Source organism: Melitaea cinxia, chromosome 21, assembly GCF_905220565.1.
Source record: "Melitaea cinxia chromosome 21, ilMelCinx1.1, whole genome shotgun sequence".
In the NCBI taxonomy this organism is placed as follows: Eukaryota; Metazoa; Arthropoda; class Insecta; order Lepidoptera; family Nymphalidae; genus Melitaea; species Melitaea cinxia.
This window is the reverse complement of record NC_059414.1, coordinates 2605822-2625323: the sequence shown is the minus strand read 5'-3', so window position 1 is coordinate 2625323 and position 19502 is coordinate 2605822. Positions and strand designations below refer to the sequence as shown.

The window sequence follows — 19502 nt, the reverse complement described above, 5'->3', positions numbered from 1 at the left end:
TAAGTAATTAATTATTTATTGGGATTATATTTGTTACGCAATTTAGCAATAGATTAGTATTAAATTGTAGGGATCCAAGTTGGTTCTAGTTGTAGGATTTTTCTATTCAGTTTCAATAGTTTGTGGGACAAATAATTATACTTGTGATGATATCGTAATTGTGTTTTGTTTATTTATATTTTTAAACTATTTTTTATTATTATTTAAACAGTAGGGTTTTTGGTTTAAATCAATTGTTTTTTTTTATATAAGTAGGTCGGCAAAAAAGCATACGGCTCATTTGATGGTAAACGATTACCGTAGCTTATAGACCTCTGCATCACCAGAATCATCGCAAGCGCTTTGCCGACCCTATCCTCAATTTACCCAGGACCTCTGGTCACTTTACTCACCACAGGAATACAACACTGCTTGAAAGCAGTATTATTTAGCTGTGATTTTGTGTAACAATTAAAAACTTATATTCACCAAATTAGTTCTTTAATGCAATACAGTGCGTAGAAGAAAGAGTAAAAGCCAGTGCTGAAATAGAAATAAATATTAACTGGTTAAAAATAAATAATTTCACTTCTACTTTTCCATTTTAAAGTCATAAATAAGTTATCTTTATAGTCACGAATCTATATTTTTAATAAAGAGAGTGAATAGTTAATTTTTTAGTTTTTATAATGGTAGAGTAAACTTAAAAACCATAGCATATTTCTGATTATTATTTTTTATTTCCATTTTGAAAGCTTAGTATGTATGTACCTTACACAAACTATTAAATTCACTTATTAACTCCCGTTATTATGTAAATATAGATTTATAAGTACAGAATAAGCATAACTTAATACGAGTATATGAAACTATTAATATTCTCAAAATATAATTTATTATTAAATTTCAAATCGAACACCTCTGTTGTTCACTCAAATTAAAACGCGCCAGAAATTAATCGATACCGGCGAGCGGTAATGACGGAGCAATTTCCTAAATGACGAGAACGCAATTTTCTTCAACAATCGCTTTGATTTTATAAAAATATTAAAAAATAATAATAATAAGAACTATTTTGATAAAAACGTCAATTTGTACATGTGATTTCTCGCTTGTTTTGACAAGTATGTATTTAATAATAGATAGTTAACGCAAGTAATAAAATAATTTTTATACATTTTCTTAAGATGTACATAAATGAACGAGTATTTATTAAATTAAAATAAATTAGGTTTAGTAATTTTTTTTATTGAAATAATTTTTCGGTATTCGCTGCAAAATAATAATAAAAAAACAGATACTTAAAAATGTTCTTAAATAATATGAATAACAGGAAAAACATGAAACATTCGCTTCCAGATTCAAAGCCCAATAATCAATAAATAATCCAAATCCTAATTAATACAAATTAACTACGTACAATCCATTGACACATGAAAACGACGATCAATTTTATAGGAATAAATGCAACAAGAAGAAACTGACTATCATTACCAAAGAATACAAAGAATGCTGGCGCTGGCCTAACCAAACGTTCGAAATCAGAATCGGTGATCTCGAAATGGAGATGGAGGCCAGAAAAAGCAGCTGATAAATCCACCGAGGACTGGAAACTGCTGAGGGCCTCAAAGGGCTTCGGGACTCAGAGCTCATCTGGAACATGGCCGGGCCGCCCTCGCTCGGGGGCGGCCTCGGCCTGGCCTGACAGTTTAGAGAAATTCATCACCAAAGGTCTATGTCTTGGTTGCGGTGGTGATTACCAATATAAAGGTGCCTTAAAAGTGAATATAGAGAGTTCGGAATATACGGGTTATAAGTACTTTTACAATAGACCAGGTTACCGTGTTAAGGCCAGGTCGTGTGAAGATGCGAGGTTTATTCACATAAATTTTGTGTTGTTAGCTGAAATACGACACTTTGAATCGGTAAGTTTTTTATACAACATATCTTATTCACCTTCTACTAAATGCAGCTATATTCAATAATATTGTTGGAGCAGAAACTGCTTTCATAACTATATATTTTGTACAAAACATAAGACAATTTATATCGGAAAGTTTTTTTTTTTTTTAAACCATGGCAAAAGCTATGCCATATTTTAACGATGGCAATAAGCTTTGATAAATTAGTTTACGTAGGGCATTAAAAATTGATATGGAGTTCCTATAAACCCCTACTGTCGATCATTTCCCTGCAGTCGTATTATGAATTTTTTCGTGACCGGTATTGAGTAAATATCATTAATGAAGACCCGTCGATCGTAGTGATGTGAAGATATCGATATTTTTATGAAACCGTATTTTTAAAGCATATTCTGCAGGAATATTTCTAATGATGTGGTTTTAGTTTATTTTTTTGTTGTATTCATTGATGCTGGATGTTTTAGGTTGTAGTATATAAATTTATACACATAAATTTATATACTACAACCTAAAACATCCATAAACATCCAAACATCTATGTAAATAAAATTGGAGTGTCTGTTTGTAATATTAAAATAACCCCTTTTTACTTAATTCATATGGATAATATACACGGTAAATATACCAAAATAACATTTTTTACAATGTTTGTCTGTATGTCTGTCTGTCGGTTTGTTCTGGCTAATCTGAAATCTCTGAAACGGCTGGGCCAATTTTGACGGGACTTTCACTGGCAGATAGCTGATGTAATAAGGAGTAACTTTAGGGCTACTTTTATTTTAGTAATTTATTTATTTTATAATTCTGCGAACCGAATAATAATTTTTTTGTTAAATTCCACGCGGACAAAGTAGCGGGCACAACTAGTCTTTTATATTTGTAATCGATGCATTTTTTACCTATTCTTGTGAGCAGATATTTCTTAGCAGGTTAGTTTTATTTGTGTTTTATAGCCTATTTGACTGAAGATTATTTTCAATATAATTTTGACTTATTATGAACATTAAGAATAATTTTAACGCTATGTTTTGTGTATTTTTAGAACATATCTAAGTGATTTGTATGAAATACATAGAAGAATTGAAAAAAGATGTTAATTTACGATATGACCGACTTTTCCATTATTACTACTTACATCATACATTTTACGTATTTCCTCTTAACTTTTACATATTAAACATATGAGCGAGGTCTAACCAAGCGAGAGGATTTCTAAAGGTGCAACCAAACCTTTGCTACTGAACGAGATAATAATAACAATGAGACTCGTCGTCCCTCAGTCGCACAGGTGTATCTGATCCTTTATATTGTATTAGTTGTAGCCTGCAGGGTTATTAGAGAAACTGAAGTTCCTAATTTCTAACCCCTATATGGAGTAAATTCAAGAAATGTCGGACTACGTGTTTATTTCATTCTATTTAAAAACCATGGTAACGCCATATTATGCGGTAATATTTTATTTCAAGTATTAAAAAGAATCCGTCTATACTGAGAGATTATGAAAAGGCAAAGCAAACAAAAAAAGTAGCCAAACTTCATTTTTATAAATTCTTTTAAAAGTTTAGCTCAGTATCATTAACCAGCCAGTTTATTACGTCGTGCAGATTTCGGACTATTATTATTAAAAATTAAATTAATTTTATTTATTATATATTATATTTTTATTATCTATATGTTTAGATTGTACACGCTAATTTTGCGACTGTTTTATAAGTTCCCTGTGGCAGGACTACTGGAAGAGATTCCATCATGGGCTAAGTAGTGCCTTTGTACCAGCATTGTTTATAAGAGCTATTTCCTTTTGCTATCCTAGTGTACATAAATTGTTAAATAAAATAAAATAATAAATAAAATAGTAAAATATTATACTTTGATATAAACATCCTAATAATAAATTTTATATCTTTATTTTTCTAAGAAATACTATCTCTCTCTGTAATTTTGTAAGAAATAATCTCTCATTCCATCTTTTCTTTTTTTTTTTAAATCGCTAATAAAACATAAAACTGACCGTGTCTTTTAATAATATTTTTTTACAGTATTCAACAATTATTTAAACAACAAATGTTCGCAAACGAATAAAACTTTCTCCTAAAAAAAATACATTTTGATAAAAAATTATCGAAATGCTATCTTCACATTCGTTACAACACTAGCCGGGTCACTGCAAGGTCGTCCCTTGATACAATCTCTTTATGATCCTAAGGACTTTGTATATTAAGATAAGCTAAACATAAAGATACAAAGAATTACGTATTTAGAATAGCGAAATGTTTTATTCTCTCGTAAATCACATTTATTTAACAGAGACCACGTTTAAGTACTTTGAATAAAATTGAATGGGAAAGAGGCAGCTTCATTCAAATCACTTAATCTACCAATTTTGGCGGTTTCATATAATTTTCTTGAAGACTTTCGGCGTTTTCTCCTGCGTCAAATTTCATCACTTGACAGATTGATTGACATTCATGTTTATTTTTGTCTGTAGGCTTTAGTACCGTTCTGTTTCAAAGGTTACCGATGGATTACCGATGATAATTACCAAGTATAACCATGTCTTTCATAGGGCCATATTGTTATAGATGGACAGTGAAATCTTTTACAGAATACACGTGTATTTTAATGACCAGTGAAGTTAGACACCGAAGGAGTTTCCTATGAAACAAAACTTTTTTATGTTCTAAGTTCTTAAATATTAATCTTATTAAATGTTCATATCAATTTTATAGTAGTTTCAAATGCTTCCTATGAGACCGATTGAACTTGACTTTTTTATTTACTTCGACTGTGTACTTAAAAAATCACTTTTGAATACGGAGTAGTAAATGTTAAAAAGAAATACTTGAAACAAATAACCTTTTCAACTTTATCGTATTTAACTTATGTTATACGCATGCTTGGGAACTTCTGAGAAGGTTTACAAAATTATGCAATATTTTCCCTATAATTTATATTATTTTATTTTCTATTGATTGTAGAGTTTTAATTTAAAAGGAGTTACAAAGATAGCAAAGTGGGCTGTTGAGTGTGAACCGTTCATTTATTTATTTTGTCTTTTAGCTAAAGGTGAACCAAATATTAACATTTAATTTACCAAAATAATCCATTACAATAAATGTGATTTAAATATTAATCATGACTAAATAGAATAGATAAAATAATTCCGTAAAAACAAAATTTCATTTATACTCTAATAAGGCATGATTCTTAATATCTTCACTCACTCATTGAATACTTTGTATATTTTGTATACACTTTACGATCGTATCATAAAACTCCGGCTCCCCGAATAAACAAATCCTGCCGATGATTGACGATGGCGCCGTAAAAGAGATATGGATCCATTGGCTTATGGGATTTCAGACAGATATAATAATAATTTTTCATAGATTACAATTTCATTAAAAAATTAAGACTTTTTCGGCGATGATTAATCTTGATTAATCTGTGTAAATGAAAAATAATCACAAAATTTGATGCTAAGCGAAATCTGGTCTAACTAGATAAAGGATTGGACCATATTTAGTACCCTTCTTTTTTATACGGAGAAAAAGGCCTATGCCCAGAAGAGTTATGCTTCAGGCTTAATCAAAAATCATATACTTTACAGAAGTGTTTTATAGAATAAAAAAAAATGAAAACTGCGCAGAAAATTAAAAAAATAAATCAGAAACGTAACGATAATCGCACGAGTTTGACAGTTAACAATACAAGATGGCGTCTGTCATAGCAACTAGTATTTACTAAACGACTGGGCCGTTAACGCGTTGGCTCCAGGGATTGTGGATTCGACTCCCTCCCCGAGTCTGGATAAGGTCTTTTATGTATTATTGAAAAACAATGTGTCGCTCTATCAGTCGACTGTTATCTTTAATACCGGCATAAAGTTTTCTTGCGTTAAAAGTTATTAATCGCTTTGTAATAATTTCAACTATCTTATAATTATACTTTGTTTTTGCTACTTCGATATACTTTGTTGTTTAAATGTTGCGACACTCGCTGGATGAATTTCGCGGCTTCATCCATGTTAATGGTCATTTCGCTTTTATGTGTAGTAGAGTTGTTTTATGGCCTATAAACCGGCTTTGTATCGCAAGTAAATCCGACATTTTTAAAATAGTACCCTAGCCTCGGAGCCCTGGACGTTACTTAGGAACACAACGCTACTTGGAAGCAGTATTATTTAGCTGTGATCTTCTATAAGGTCGAGGTATTTCCTTAGTCGGGCTGCTCCAGATTTTGAGAAAACGTATAGTCTAATAAAAAAAAATTGTATTTTTGTCTGTTATCTCATAACTTTTTATTGTGCTGATATTGATGGCTTTTTTTTAAATCAAAAGCTGATGCTTGTCATATAGTCCTATTTAAAATTGATCCGACGAATACTTTTTGAGTTATCCATAATAATGCGTTTTTATTTGAATAATATTTTTTCTACTCTCTCCGTTGTATTATTTGTCGGTGTAATTGTAGTCGGTTTTTTTTTTTCATTTGCGAACGAAACACAATTATTAATATATCTTTATAAATAATCCATCCGTCAGCTCAGTCATATTGTATAATAATTAATGATAAATTTATTATTTATTATTTTCATGAATCTCGACGCAATATTTCAGACGTTGCCTCATTATTATTGGCAAGCTGGCGTATCATCCATCTTCCGGCTGAAGTTCTTTAAGAAAGATTTATTATCTAGTATATTTACCTGGCCACTTTTATGTCAGATATTAGTATAGAGTAACCGGTGTGCAGAGCGATGACATGGTTTTGGGTATTTGGAAATTATTGTTTTATGTTGGTCAAATTTTAGTTACTTTTTCTAAATACGCTATTTTTTATTCAAATCATTAATCTGAAGTTGTATCATGACTTATGAATATTCAGTTCCTATGACTATGTTTGCGCAAAATTTAGTAAAATCTTTCATCATCATCGTCATCATCATATCAGGCTATCACAGTCCACTGCTGCTCATAGGCCTCCACAAGCTCACGCCATTTTTGGCGTGAACTCATGTGTTTTGCCCACACACCACGCTGGACAGGCAGGTTGGTGACTGCAGGGCTGGCTTTGTCGCACCGAAGACGCTGCTGCCCGTCTTCGGCCTGTGTATTTCAAAGCCAGCAGTGAAATGGTTATCCCGCCGTCGGTCGACCTTTTAAGTTCCAAGGTGGTACTGGAACTGTGTTATTCCTTAGTCGCCTCTTACGAGACCTACGGGAAGAGAGGGGGTGGCTATATTCTTTACTACCGTAGCCACACAGTCTATTTAGTAAAATAGACTGCTGAAATTAATTTTTATTGACAAAATTTTTCGTACAATTTATTCTTTATAACCTTTTTCTTTTACTAAAAGTTATATAAAAGACAGAACAGACAGAAAATCATAAAATCGCTTTTATATATGTATAAAATCATCAAGTACTCGCTAATATGTTAGTGCATTCAGTAAAAAGCTGTTGATTTTGAAACATACATACGTTTATTAGACGGACAATTTATTTCTTTATATTGGCCTAGTCTGTGGACGTATTTCCACACCTCCTACAATAAACATAGAATATAAAAACTTACAAAATATTAAAACAAAAATTTTCACAGGGCAATAACAAATATATTATTCACAAGAACATTTTCAATAAATATTTTATTGAATAAATCATTTTCTACATAGATGTTATTGTGGAGTAAATAGTTGGAGTACACGTCTATAAAACGGTTACAAAGAAAAGTTTCCAAAGAACTCATTTCAATATTTTTATTAAAGTAACGAGAGTCTGTATCTTCATTAATCTAGAGACCGCAGGTGTATGTAAAGCCGGCAGGTATCGTTAAATTGATACCGCGTACCCGACTTAAGCACTACCGGCTACAGTTTACAACAACGTCGACTTGTCAGTTACATGAAGATTTGTTGTTTTTGTATTCAAATAGCGGGCATTTTGTTGCTTTTTTAAATTAGGTTAATGGAATTCGATTTTTAAATAATTCAAATTGTTATGTTGTTGGTAATTATGAATCTTAATAGCTAGGTTTTTGTTTTTGCAATAAGTATTGGTTATTCTAAATTTGAAATTATAATTATTGATAGAAAAAAGAAAACTAGTATTCTCTATGCCAACTGTCAATAGGCTACATTTTTGAACAAAATAATTGTTTAGTGCGATTTTTAAATTTGAAATCAGAAAAATTGCATTACAAGTATTTTTTCTGAAACAAATACTAATTGAATCAATCACATTTGAAAAATGTGTAAAAAGAAAATATTATAATTAAATAGAAACTCTTCCTTTTCCGATGTCAGCAATAAACAAGTATTTCGAATGCAAAGCGGTATGAACGTTTAAATAATATGCACAACAAAAATAAAGTATGGAAAAGTTAAATATTTACAATATCAAACGCAAACACGAGAAATGCAAAACAATAAAAGGCGTAGGAACGTCTGTTGCAGTGCTATTTGAGTTTGAAACAGTTATTAGTTTCCCCCGAGACGCCATATTTGTTCAGAGATTTGCGGAACAGACATACACAAGACATATAAATGCATACATTTTTGCACGCAGCGGGAAAAACCGCAAAACGTTACTCTTAGTTTTTAAATGTATGGCTGGAAAATGAAAAATTTGGCCGTAGTGAAAATTTAATATCCTCGCTGGAAATATTTTAGACTGCATTTTTAATAACGCCTATAAAAGTTCTGCGGTTACTTTGAGCGGTTCTCCGACGCAAGGAAACCTGCCTTAATTAATTTATCATTTTCGCCAACCTTCGTTTACACGTTTACTATGTTTTAATACCGCGAATTTGTGCGTGTAAATAGACCGTACATAAATTAGTTAATTTGCAATATATTTCCATTTATCAAGTTTGTTTTACTTTAATTGCTTATTGTTTTATGCGTTTTTAATATATAGAGTAATTTCATATAATTTTATAGAGTTAAACCAAGTCGAGTAATATTTAAATCGCAACATTTCGATTAAAATCCTTATTTACTATCAAATGGACCAATGGTACTGTGTCGTTGTAATTTACACAATATATAACAACAATCGATTCGATGGAATCGAACGTGTCATTATTGCATACCAGTCGTAATTCATTTTGAATTTCGAACTGTCAAACGACAACAATTTGACACATGCCACTTACATTAGTACTAATGAACTGGACACGAAACTAGACACGTTGACACGAGACAAGATTATTGCAAATAATCTAAAACTGGATATGACGCATATATTGGCTAATCATTGTAAACCATGAGACGAATCGTTAATGAGCTGGATTTAACCAGTTTAAACCAGTTAAAGCCGGGCATCGCAATCACGAAAGCAACTGTCACATTTGTCATTTTTGACACAATTTAAATGTGACGCACGTGCTCGGATTTAAAAAGATAAAGATCAGAATAATGTAGGTAATGTTTAATTCGTATTCATGAAAACACAATACCTAAAGCTTTGTATTTTTTTTTTTTGTTATTATGTACGTAATTTGTACGTAAGCCCCACTATTCCCGGCTACGGCAGCGGCCGTGGTAACGGTGGGGTAGAGGGTGCTAAGAATCACCGGGGTACGGGAGGCTGCCATAGAAAAATATTCCTGGCTACGTATAATGGACGCACGCTACGGTTGGACCATCACCTCACCGAACTTGAGGTAGAACTTAGTCACATTAAGTGGAGCATACTGGGGTTGTCTGAAGTCCGAAGAGAGGGAGAGGACACGATGATCCTGGACTCCGGGCACTTGTTCTACTTCCGTGAAGGTGATGGGCTTTCCCAAGGTGGCGTCGGTTTTCTGGTTCACAAGACTCTCACTAACAACGTTGTGGAAGTCAGTAGTGTGTCGACCCGGGTAGCGTACCTTGTACTTAAGCTCACCGACAGGTACTCCCTGAAAGTGATACAGGTATATGCGCCGACCTCGGCACACTCTGACGATGAAGTCGAAGCCTTGTATGAAGATATCACAAGGGCCATACATGGCACTACTTCGACCTTCTACAGCGTTGTCATGGGAGACTTCAACGCTAAAGTGGGAGTACAAGGCCGCGACGGATCGAGCATCGGACCACACGGATTGGGGCACAGGAATCACAGGGGGCAGACGCTTGTCAACTTCCTCGAATCGGAGGGGCTCTTCTTGATGAACTCATTTTTTGAGAAGAAGCCCCAAAGGAGGTGGACATGGCAAAGCCCCGATACTGTGACGAGGAACGAGATAGATTTCATCATAGCGGATAAAAGGCATATATTCAGAGATGTCTCAGTGGTTAACAGGTTTAACACCGGCAGCGACCACCGGCTAGTACGGGGCACTCTGAATATATGTCTCCGAAAGGAGCGGACCCGCTTGATGAAATCTACTCTCCGACCTACGCTGCCCCAAATACTATGTGGCTCCGAGCAGTTTCAGTTGGAACTCCAAAACCGATTCGATTCGCTGGAAACTACTAGCGACGTGGACGAGATAACCGACAACGTGGTGAAGACGGTGTGTACACTGGGTCGCAGGCACTTTCCACCAACAAAGCCAACGAAGCAGTCCAAACTTTCTCCCGAAGCCTTGGATCTGATGCGGCAGAGGCGCGAGTTGCCGGCTGCTTCGCCAGAACAGAGGGCTCTTTCCAAGAGGGTACGGAAAATTATTCGCCGAGACCTCCGCTGCTCAAATACGAGAGAGGTTGCTACTCTGATTGAGCAGAATAGGGGGTCCAAAGTTTTCCAAAGACCATTGGGGAGAAGCCTTCTTGCGAAGCTTAAAACAGCAGATGGCAGAACCGTCTGCTCTCGCCCTCAGGTCCGAGAAGAGGTTGAGAATTTTTATGGACAGCTGTACTCGTCGAGCGCACGCAAGCCTGCGACTTGGGACACCGAAGATCCACGGGCACCATTGTTGCGCCATTATTCGGAGTGTATCCCGGACTTCGAAGAGGATGAGATTGGTGCAGCGCTCGGGCAGCTTAAAAACGGAAGGGCCCCGGGGGATGACGGAGTTACCACTGAACTCCTTAAAACCGCAGGGCGACCTGTCCTGAAAGCCTTGGCAAGACTATTTAACGCCGTCATCCACCGAGGTACCACGCCGGAGGCGTGGTCCAGGAGTGTGGTGGTGCTGTTCTTTAAGAGAGGCGATAAGTCTCTGTTAAAGAATTACAGACCGATCTCACTTCTGAGCCACGTCTATAAGCTGTTTTCGAGGGTTGTTACGAATCGTCTCGCCAGAAGACTCGACGAATTCCAACCACCAGAGCAGGCTGGGTTTCGAAATGGCTACAGCACCGTGGACCACATCCATACTGTTCGGCAGATTATCCAAAAGACGGAAGAATATAATCAACCGCTGTGTATGGCATTTGTGGACTACGAGAAAGCCTTCGACTCCGTCGAGACCTGGGCTGTCCTGGACTCTCTGCAGAGATGTCATATCGACTGGCGATATATCGAGGTACTAAAATCTATGTACGACGCGGCGACGATGACCGTTCATGTCAATGACCAAAGAACAAGACCTATTTCCCTCCGGCGCGGGGTAAGACAGGGGGATGTAATATCACCGAAACTGTTTACCACTGCGCTAGAGGATGTTTTTAAGACCTTGGATTGGGGGGAACGGGGCATCAACGTCAACGGTGAATTCATCTCTCACCTTCGTTTCGCCGACGATATTGTCATCTTTGCGGAGACGCTGGATGAGTTAGGCCAAATGCTGGCCGGCCTAAACGAGTCCTCCCGACGTGTCGGTCTCTGTATGAACTTGGATAAGACGAAAGTTATGTTTAACAACCAAGTCATACCGATACCGGTATCGGTCGATGGTACCCTTCTCGAAGTTGTTCAGGATTATATTTACCTAGGCCATACTATCCAACTAGGCCGCAACAACTTCGAGAAGGAGGCCGATAGGAGGATTCGGTTGGGCTGGGCGGCGTTTGGCAGGCTCCGTCGAGTCTTCACTTCGAAGATTCCGCAATGCTTGAAGACAAAAGTTTTCGAGCAATGCGTCCTGCCTGTGTTAACATACGGAGCCGAGACGTGGACACTGACCAAGGGACTGGTCCACAAGTTTAAAGTCGCTCAACGTGCAATGGAACGGGCCATGCTTGGGGTCTCTCTCAAAGACAGGATTAGAAATGAGACTATCCGCGGGAGAACGAAAGTAACCGACATAGCCCACAGAATTAGCAAGTTGAAGTGGCAGTGGGCTGGTCATCTGTGTCGCAGGACCGATGGCCGTTGGAGTAGACGGGTCCTAGAGTGGAGACCGCGTCTTGGCAAACGCAGTGTGGGACGTCCTCCGGCCCGTTGGACCGACGATCTACGTAAGATTGCCGGTGTAGGCTGGATGAGGATTGCGGAAGACCGGGATGTGTGGCGCGAACTTGGGGAGGCCTATGTCCAGCAGTGGACTGCGATAGGCTGAAGTGTGTACGTAATTTCTTTATTTACATAAATGTAAAAGTATAACCTTATTAATAAAATAAAGTTTGTCGTTTGAATTCTAACAGAAAAAAAATATTCAAATTTTCGATAAACTTATTTACTTACTACAAATATCTCTACTAATATTATAAATGTGAATGTAAGTTTGTTTGTTACGCTTTCTCGCGAAAACTGTGTAATATTTACATATTTTTGGAGGTATTAGAAGTAACATGGGCTACTTTGTATTTTACAAAAATCCAATGCGGGCGAAGCCGCGGGCGGGTAAATGCTATTCTGATATAAATAACAAAGAGTTTACTTCCCGAAGAAAAGAATAATAAGCGCTCCTACTTTATTATGTTATGTTACAAATGAGATTAATTCCATTTGTAAGCTGAAAAGGTATATTTTTCTGCATAAATTTTAATCCCGTAAAATTGAGTACAAATAAATCAAATCGAAAAGAAACATAAAAGAAAACAACGTAACCGACCAGAAAAAAAAACTCGGAGAGTGAATAAATCAAGTCGCAAACGACTGAAAACCGGATCAAGGCGGTAATCCCTACCCTGGTAACCGGTTGTAACAGGATTTAACTGGATATAACCGGCCCGGGCACCTGCGATAACGACCTGGTCGTAGGGTCGCCAGACTAACGTAACTCGATTTAGTGACAGAACGTCAAAACAGCTGAGAAAGCAATCTGAAACTAACTAGACAGCGTCAGAGAGAATTTATCACTCGTCTATAAATCCTGCTTTTGGCTTACCATTCTGAATTATATTATTCTTGAGGCGGTTGTAATTTTCTGTTGGAACAAAGGAGTTTCCAACCTCGATATATGTATTCAGGAATGATCAGAATATTTTTTGGCTTGTTTAGCACAGTTTTATATGAAAAACGATTTTATTTACAACTAGCTAAATAATATTTCACGTCTTACCAATTCTAATAATACGAGCAAAAAAATTGTCAATCGTTGTTTTATTTAATATTACGAAATTTTATGACAACTTTCGGTTCGAATATTGATTTTTCTTTGAAGTTGTTATGTATATCTTACTATACATCATATACTAAATGAATATTTCGCTTTTTCCGTCTTAACAAATATAGAAAGTGTAATATTCCGACGATTTATTACTTTTTTTATATCGCATTCCGTTAGTTATGCCGTCTGTTTGTACGTTAAAAAAAATAACTGTGTTTTAGATATATAGATAGACGACTGAAATATATAATTTTAATATACATACACATATATAAATTAACATTTAATCTTGATACGCAAATCGAATTCGCATCTCTGATGCTGTGTTTGAAAGTTATAATCTTATGATTAGACCGACAGGTCATTTGTTCACAACCTTTATTTACTAAATGGTTTTGTAAAGGATTTTCTAAATTGATTTCTTTATATAGTGATACAATTATGTTGCGTTGTAATGACGTAGCATCATTGCAGAAGTACCTTAACCTTACAGAAGATCATAGCTAAATAATACTAATCTCAAGTAATGTTGTGTTCCTGTGATGAGTACCTGCAGTAGCCAGACTGTACATTCGATATCCGCCAACAAGCATTCAATATCCGCCATGACGCAGTTTGGCGGATTATGAAATTGTACAGTATTTGGTCAAATAAAGCATTTATTATTATTAAAGAAAGTGCTCTTGAGAAGGTTCAAGTGTGGAATCGGTTTTTTGCGTAATAAATACATAACATATATTTTATTAATTGATAAAAGTCTATTTATTAATAAATAGATCATCCTATAAAATAATAAAAAAGAGATACATTTTCCTGTTTCTTTTTTGTCATTATTTCAGCATCTATATACAAACTAATAATTAAATACAAACAATACACGTAAACCGGATTTAATAGTAAAATTTAAATCAAAATGTTTAAAACAATTTTAAATAAACAATTGAAATTATGAAGCTGGTAACCCTACTCGTACCACAGATGCGGTAGTTTACTAACTTGTTCATTCGCTTCCTCCGATAGCAACTATCTTTAGTTCGGTAAGAATTTATTTAGCCCGCGATTTGGTTCCTTTCAATCGGTCTGAGGTAGCAACGAGTTTGAATTTATTGCTTCTACTTTGCAAACGATCGGGAAATATGTCTTACTAAATGTTAAGTTACTTTATTGGTATCAGCGTTGTTCAAAATCAACAAGTGCTGTTTCATTTTGAGATTTGGTATTTTTTTTAAATTATTAATTATTTTTTTGACGTGATTTCTAATAAATCAATAAACACCGTCTGCGTGCACGAAAAAGAATCATTGTCCCGTTACGCTCATTGCACGCGTGCGCCGCATCTATCTCTCTTCCACTCGATAGGCTTATGCGTCCGAGGAGATGTTTTGTTATGACGTTGTAACGTTAAACTATCGTCCGTAAACCAACTTTACAGACAACCAATTTTTTTTTAAAGTTTCAAGATGTACTTTAAACCACTGTTAAGGTTGTAGTTTTATTTTTGTTATTATGATTCATTATGTGATATTTTATTGCTTGCTAACCAAACTGTGTTTGGACCCGCTGTGGTATTTTACATACTTTGAGGATAATAATGTATAGTTCAAGTTTGTGTTGATAAACAGTTTTATGTGTTGGTTATTTATATCGGAAAATGTACAATTATGTGTAATATATTTTTTCTTAAACAATGTCGCAGAAAACAGCAACTTTGTTTAAAATTAAGTAAATAATAAATTTGTACGATTTTATTTTTGTGTTACCCACACATTAAGAAATTCTAAACATTTTTTTAAAATCATATCAAAAATCGACCGGTCAGTCGGAGATGCAGGTTCGATCCCCGCTGGAACGGTCGATTTTTGATATGATATTAAAAAATGTTTAAATAATAAATTTTAATTACAGTTTTTTCATAAATTTTAATTACAGTTTTTTCATAAATTTTAATTTCAGTTTCCAGTGCACCTAAAATCAACAAAATCACATCACGTACGCCAATTTCAAAGCTGTTTAATACAATTCAACTGTTAATATTCAATGCTCGGCATGTTCTAGAACGTTCATCTCGCTGTGATCACGTATCCGTGAGGCTGCAAGCTCTCTGTAATCGTCTTTATACGTTAAATCCAATTCAGACGATCTATAAATAGCTGTTAACATGGTTTTGCGACAAAGGGAGTTTATTTGTATTGCAAAGTCTACCATGTGTATCTATCTATTGGAATTCTCGCTCAAACTAATTTTGGAACGTGCGTTTGCTGTTTATTATTCATTTATTACAAAATAATTAAAACGTCAAATAGTTGTCGCTTCAGCCTATAATATCCCACTGCTGGGCATAGGCTTCTTTCCCCATGTTGGAGAAGGGTCTGAGCTTAACCCACCACGGGGCTATTAAAACTTTTTTTCTGCAGTGTGGTTACGGCAGTAAAGAATGTAGCCAGCCTCTCTCTTCCCGTGGGTGTCGTAAGAGGCGACTACGGGATAGCACAGGTCCAACCTGGAACTTATAAAACCGACCAATGGCGGAGTAACCATCCATGCTTTTAAATACACAGGCCGAAGACGGGTAGCAGCGTGTTTGGTGCGACAAAGCCAGCCCTGCGGTCACTAACCCGCCTACCCAGCGTGGTTACTATGGACAACACATATGAGTTCACACCATTTTTGAAGTGATGTGATGTGATGACTAATACTTTTACAATTTAGTCGTTTAACTTACATTTGGAAATGATTTAACTTACAAATAATACATTCGTATGTACTTTTTCGAAGGTTTTCATTGCATCTATAATTTTCCACCGGAATTCAATATTAGTGTTTAATATTCAGTCCGGTAGCGGAGCACGTGCTCTATCTGGACAGTTTTCGAATATTCGAAAATAAAATCTTCTGTTTCATGTTCACGTTGTTCTAGTAAATATTACATCCCACCAAAAACATTTTCATGTAAAATGTTGCCAAGACGAGATCATATGGCTCGCACTGTCAAAAAGTTATCAGATCTCATGTAGAGCCAAGCTTCTAACTCTACACGCCCTAACTCTACAAGTCCTAACTTCACAAACTCTACACCTTAAAAAGGGTAAAAGTGCCAAGTTTTATAATTTTTTTGTTGTTTGTGTACTAATACTAGCTTATATACCAAATTTCAGCTTTCTGGGACTTCAGGAAGTACTCTAAGAATTTTGATGATCATCAGTGAGTGACGAAATCGGGGTTTTTTAGACACCAATAAAATCTAAAGTATAAGAGCTATGCAATTGAAACTGTATATGTTTAGTAAGTTTACTATTGACATCATATCCTGAGAATTTTGTTTATAAACATTTTTGAATATCATATCAAAAATTGACCGCTCCAGCGGGGTTCGAACCCGCGCCTCCGACATACCGTGTCGGCGCTCTAGCCAATTAAGCCAATTAATTAATTAAATTTTGTTTATCTTGTGTAATCCAAACCCAAGTTATGATGGTTCAAAAAACCGACGAAGCACTTCGAGAAAAGATAGGTAGTGCTTTTCGTTTTTTTTTTTTTTTTGGCTCGTCTTGGCGGGGGCACTACCGTGCCCCCAGATTTACAAAGTTAAGATTGTTTTGTGTAAGCATACAATAATATTGACATAGATCTATGTATAAGCTACGGTAATCGCTTATCATCAGATGCGCCGTACGCTTGTTTGCCGACCCAGTTGTATAAATAAAAAACTTAATAATCACACTCCACTTTAGTCTACTTGACTCCAATTTCTTCAACCAAACTTTCATAAAATAATACAGTTACTGAAATACTAACTAAAATATACCACTTGAATGTTATTACTAGTTCCTACTCAGCTGTCTGTACATCTGGTCTGTACTGTATATGTTACATATTTGAGTCTTCCTGCAAATTATGACAAATGAGGATGCGTTCCCAAAAAATGCACTAGAGCCTATAATTTTTTAAACAAGCACTTCATTACTGAAAAATTCATCAAAACTTCTTTATACATATATAAGGTAAATTAAGTAGATTGTTTTTTTTTTTGCATACAAAACCAAACATTTTTAATTAAACCAAATTTTGAATAAAAACGTTGAAACATCAGCATAATACATATAAATACAATTTACATAAAAATATAAATCATTATGACAGCTTGACTGGCATCGAGTTAATATATCTTTTGGTTTTAGCAAATACATATAGAAAAATAAGCGAAGAAATTCAGTTTTGTGACTGTCTCTAGGGACTCTTTATTTTCTGGGATAAAAAAAGCCCTATCCATATTATCTTTATCCCAAAGGCAGTTACTCTGTAAGGTTATATTTTACGGCTTATAATAACCGATCTAAGATATATTTACGGCGGATTGTTCGCTGTACATCCTCTGGGAAATGAATTTTTTTGTCATTCTACTTTAACTTTTTAATGTAATTAATCTATATTAAATTATCAAAAATTCCTATTCTCATTAATAATGGGTAATATACTCTCTCTGGGTAATATACTCTATCTTAGATTATAAAAGTACTTTTTAAATTACTCGCAATTACTTAGAAACAGAAAACTACTGAAGATACTTCTCAATAAAACCTTCCTAATACTAATATTATCAGCTAAAGCATGCACAGGGGTCTGATAGGATTTTATCCCATTCGGTGTCGAGACCCTTGGTCCGTGGGGTCCTAGCGCAATAAGACTTTTTAAGGAAATCATCATCATCTTCATCATTGGCCTTAATCCGTCTATTGCAGACGATTAAGACAGTGTCAGAAAAACACTGTGTTGCCTAGGACACTCTTCAGGAAAACGCAAAGTTGCCCAAGTTCTGCGCCACCCTCTCTACCTCACTGGCTAGGCCCACAGGAACGACGAGTCGATACGTGTGGAGCCAGTTCGGCTGCAGGAGTTTATCGCATTTTAGAGCTATGTCACGAATGCTTAACGGAAACCCCATTCCGGGTTTCAAATGAAGTTTTCCTTCTCCATGACACTGATGATTTTGAGCCAGGTCGCCTTTTACGACCCCCACGGGAAGAAAGGGGTGGTGCTATTCTACTCAGCCGACACAACACGGCTATTTTATTTTAAGGAAATAGCAAAAAGGTTATTCGACAGCACAGGAGACCGAAAAGCTGGCAGCTATCTCGGACAAAGAATTAGTCTAGCCATTCAAAGGGGAAACGCTGACAGTATCTTCGGAACCTTGCCTTTTAATAATATTTTTTAGTTTTTATATTTATTTATTTATTCGTTTTTTAGTTAATACTAGCTATGCCCGCGACTTCGTCCGCGTGGGCTTTTAACAAAAAAATTTTGTTCAGGTCGTGGTTACAAAATAAATGATAAATTTAATATTACAATAACATTCATTTGTAACATTATCGTTAATGAGAAAAGCTAATTACAGCAAACAATTTTAAAACTTCAGTCACGTGTAATTAATTTTAGCGCCGAAATTGTTATTATAAAATTTATTACGACTCCATTAATCTCCAATTCTCATGAAGTTGTCATTTCTTCTTATACCTCACATCCCAGTTGGCAGCCTCATTAATCTAACTTCATGTCAATCTTAGCGCCTAACAACTTAATCTTATGGATGCCTTTTCCTGTTCCAGAGTTGGTTTAGATGAAATAACATTCAGTTTTATTAGTAGAAATGTTTTAAACACATTGACTGTATTTGTTTTCAATTTATGACAATTTTAATAAAAATATTTTCAGATGAAATTAGAAAAAGTCAGTTTGTTTGTACTTGTTTGTCTTAACATTTACAATTTATCTGAAGATAATCATAAAATGTTACACTGTGACCCACGGGGCGGTACGCGGAAACCTCGCGATTAAAAAACTAAAAGGTTGATCAAGTACTACTCACACACACTGGAGTCATAGGAAATAAAATATGTATCAGAACGCTTAACACCCAACATCCAAGACACCGAGTGTTGACGTCCGGAATCATGCTACCCATACAAACACATATGTACATGTACGTATAATTAAAGATTAACCAAACAAATTTATCATTAATCGCTATCAAAATTACAATTAAGTTACAGTCGACATACTTCAATTACGCCCATAATCTTTTCCATTTTATCAGCAATGCGCTAAGAAATATGATCGTATCCTAAAAATTACGTTTCAACCCGTACCTTAAAAGACTCATCACAAATTACCAGA

At 35.3% G+C, this 19502-nt stretch overlaps 1 protein-coding gene across 1 annotated transcript in view; it reads left to right on the top strand.

The window, feature by feature from the left end:
- The first annotated feature begins 1166 nt into the window (after positions 1-1166).
- The window catches only part of LOC123664217 (dystrophin-like), a 132324-nt gene continuing 113988 nt past the window's right edge, over positions 1167-19502 (top strand). Inside the window, exons 1-2 of the mRNA XM_045598813.1 lie at positions 1167-1184; positions 1479-1904. Coding sequence (XP_045454769.1) covers positions 1167-1184; positions 1479-1904 — 444 coding nt within the window. The remainder of the gene's footprint in view (positions 1185-1478; positions 1905-19502) is intronic.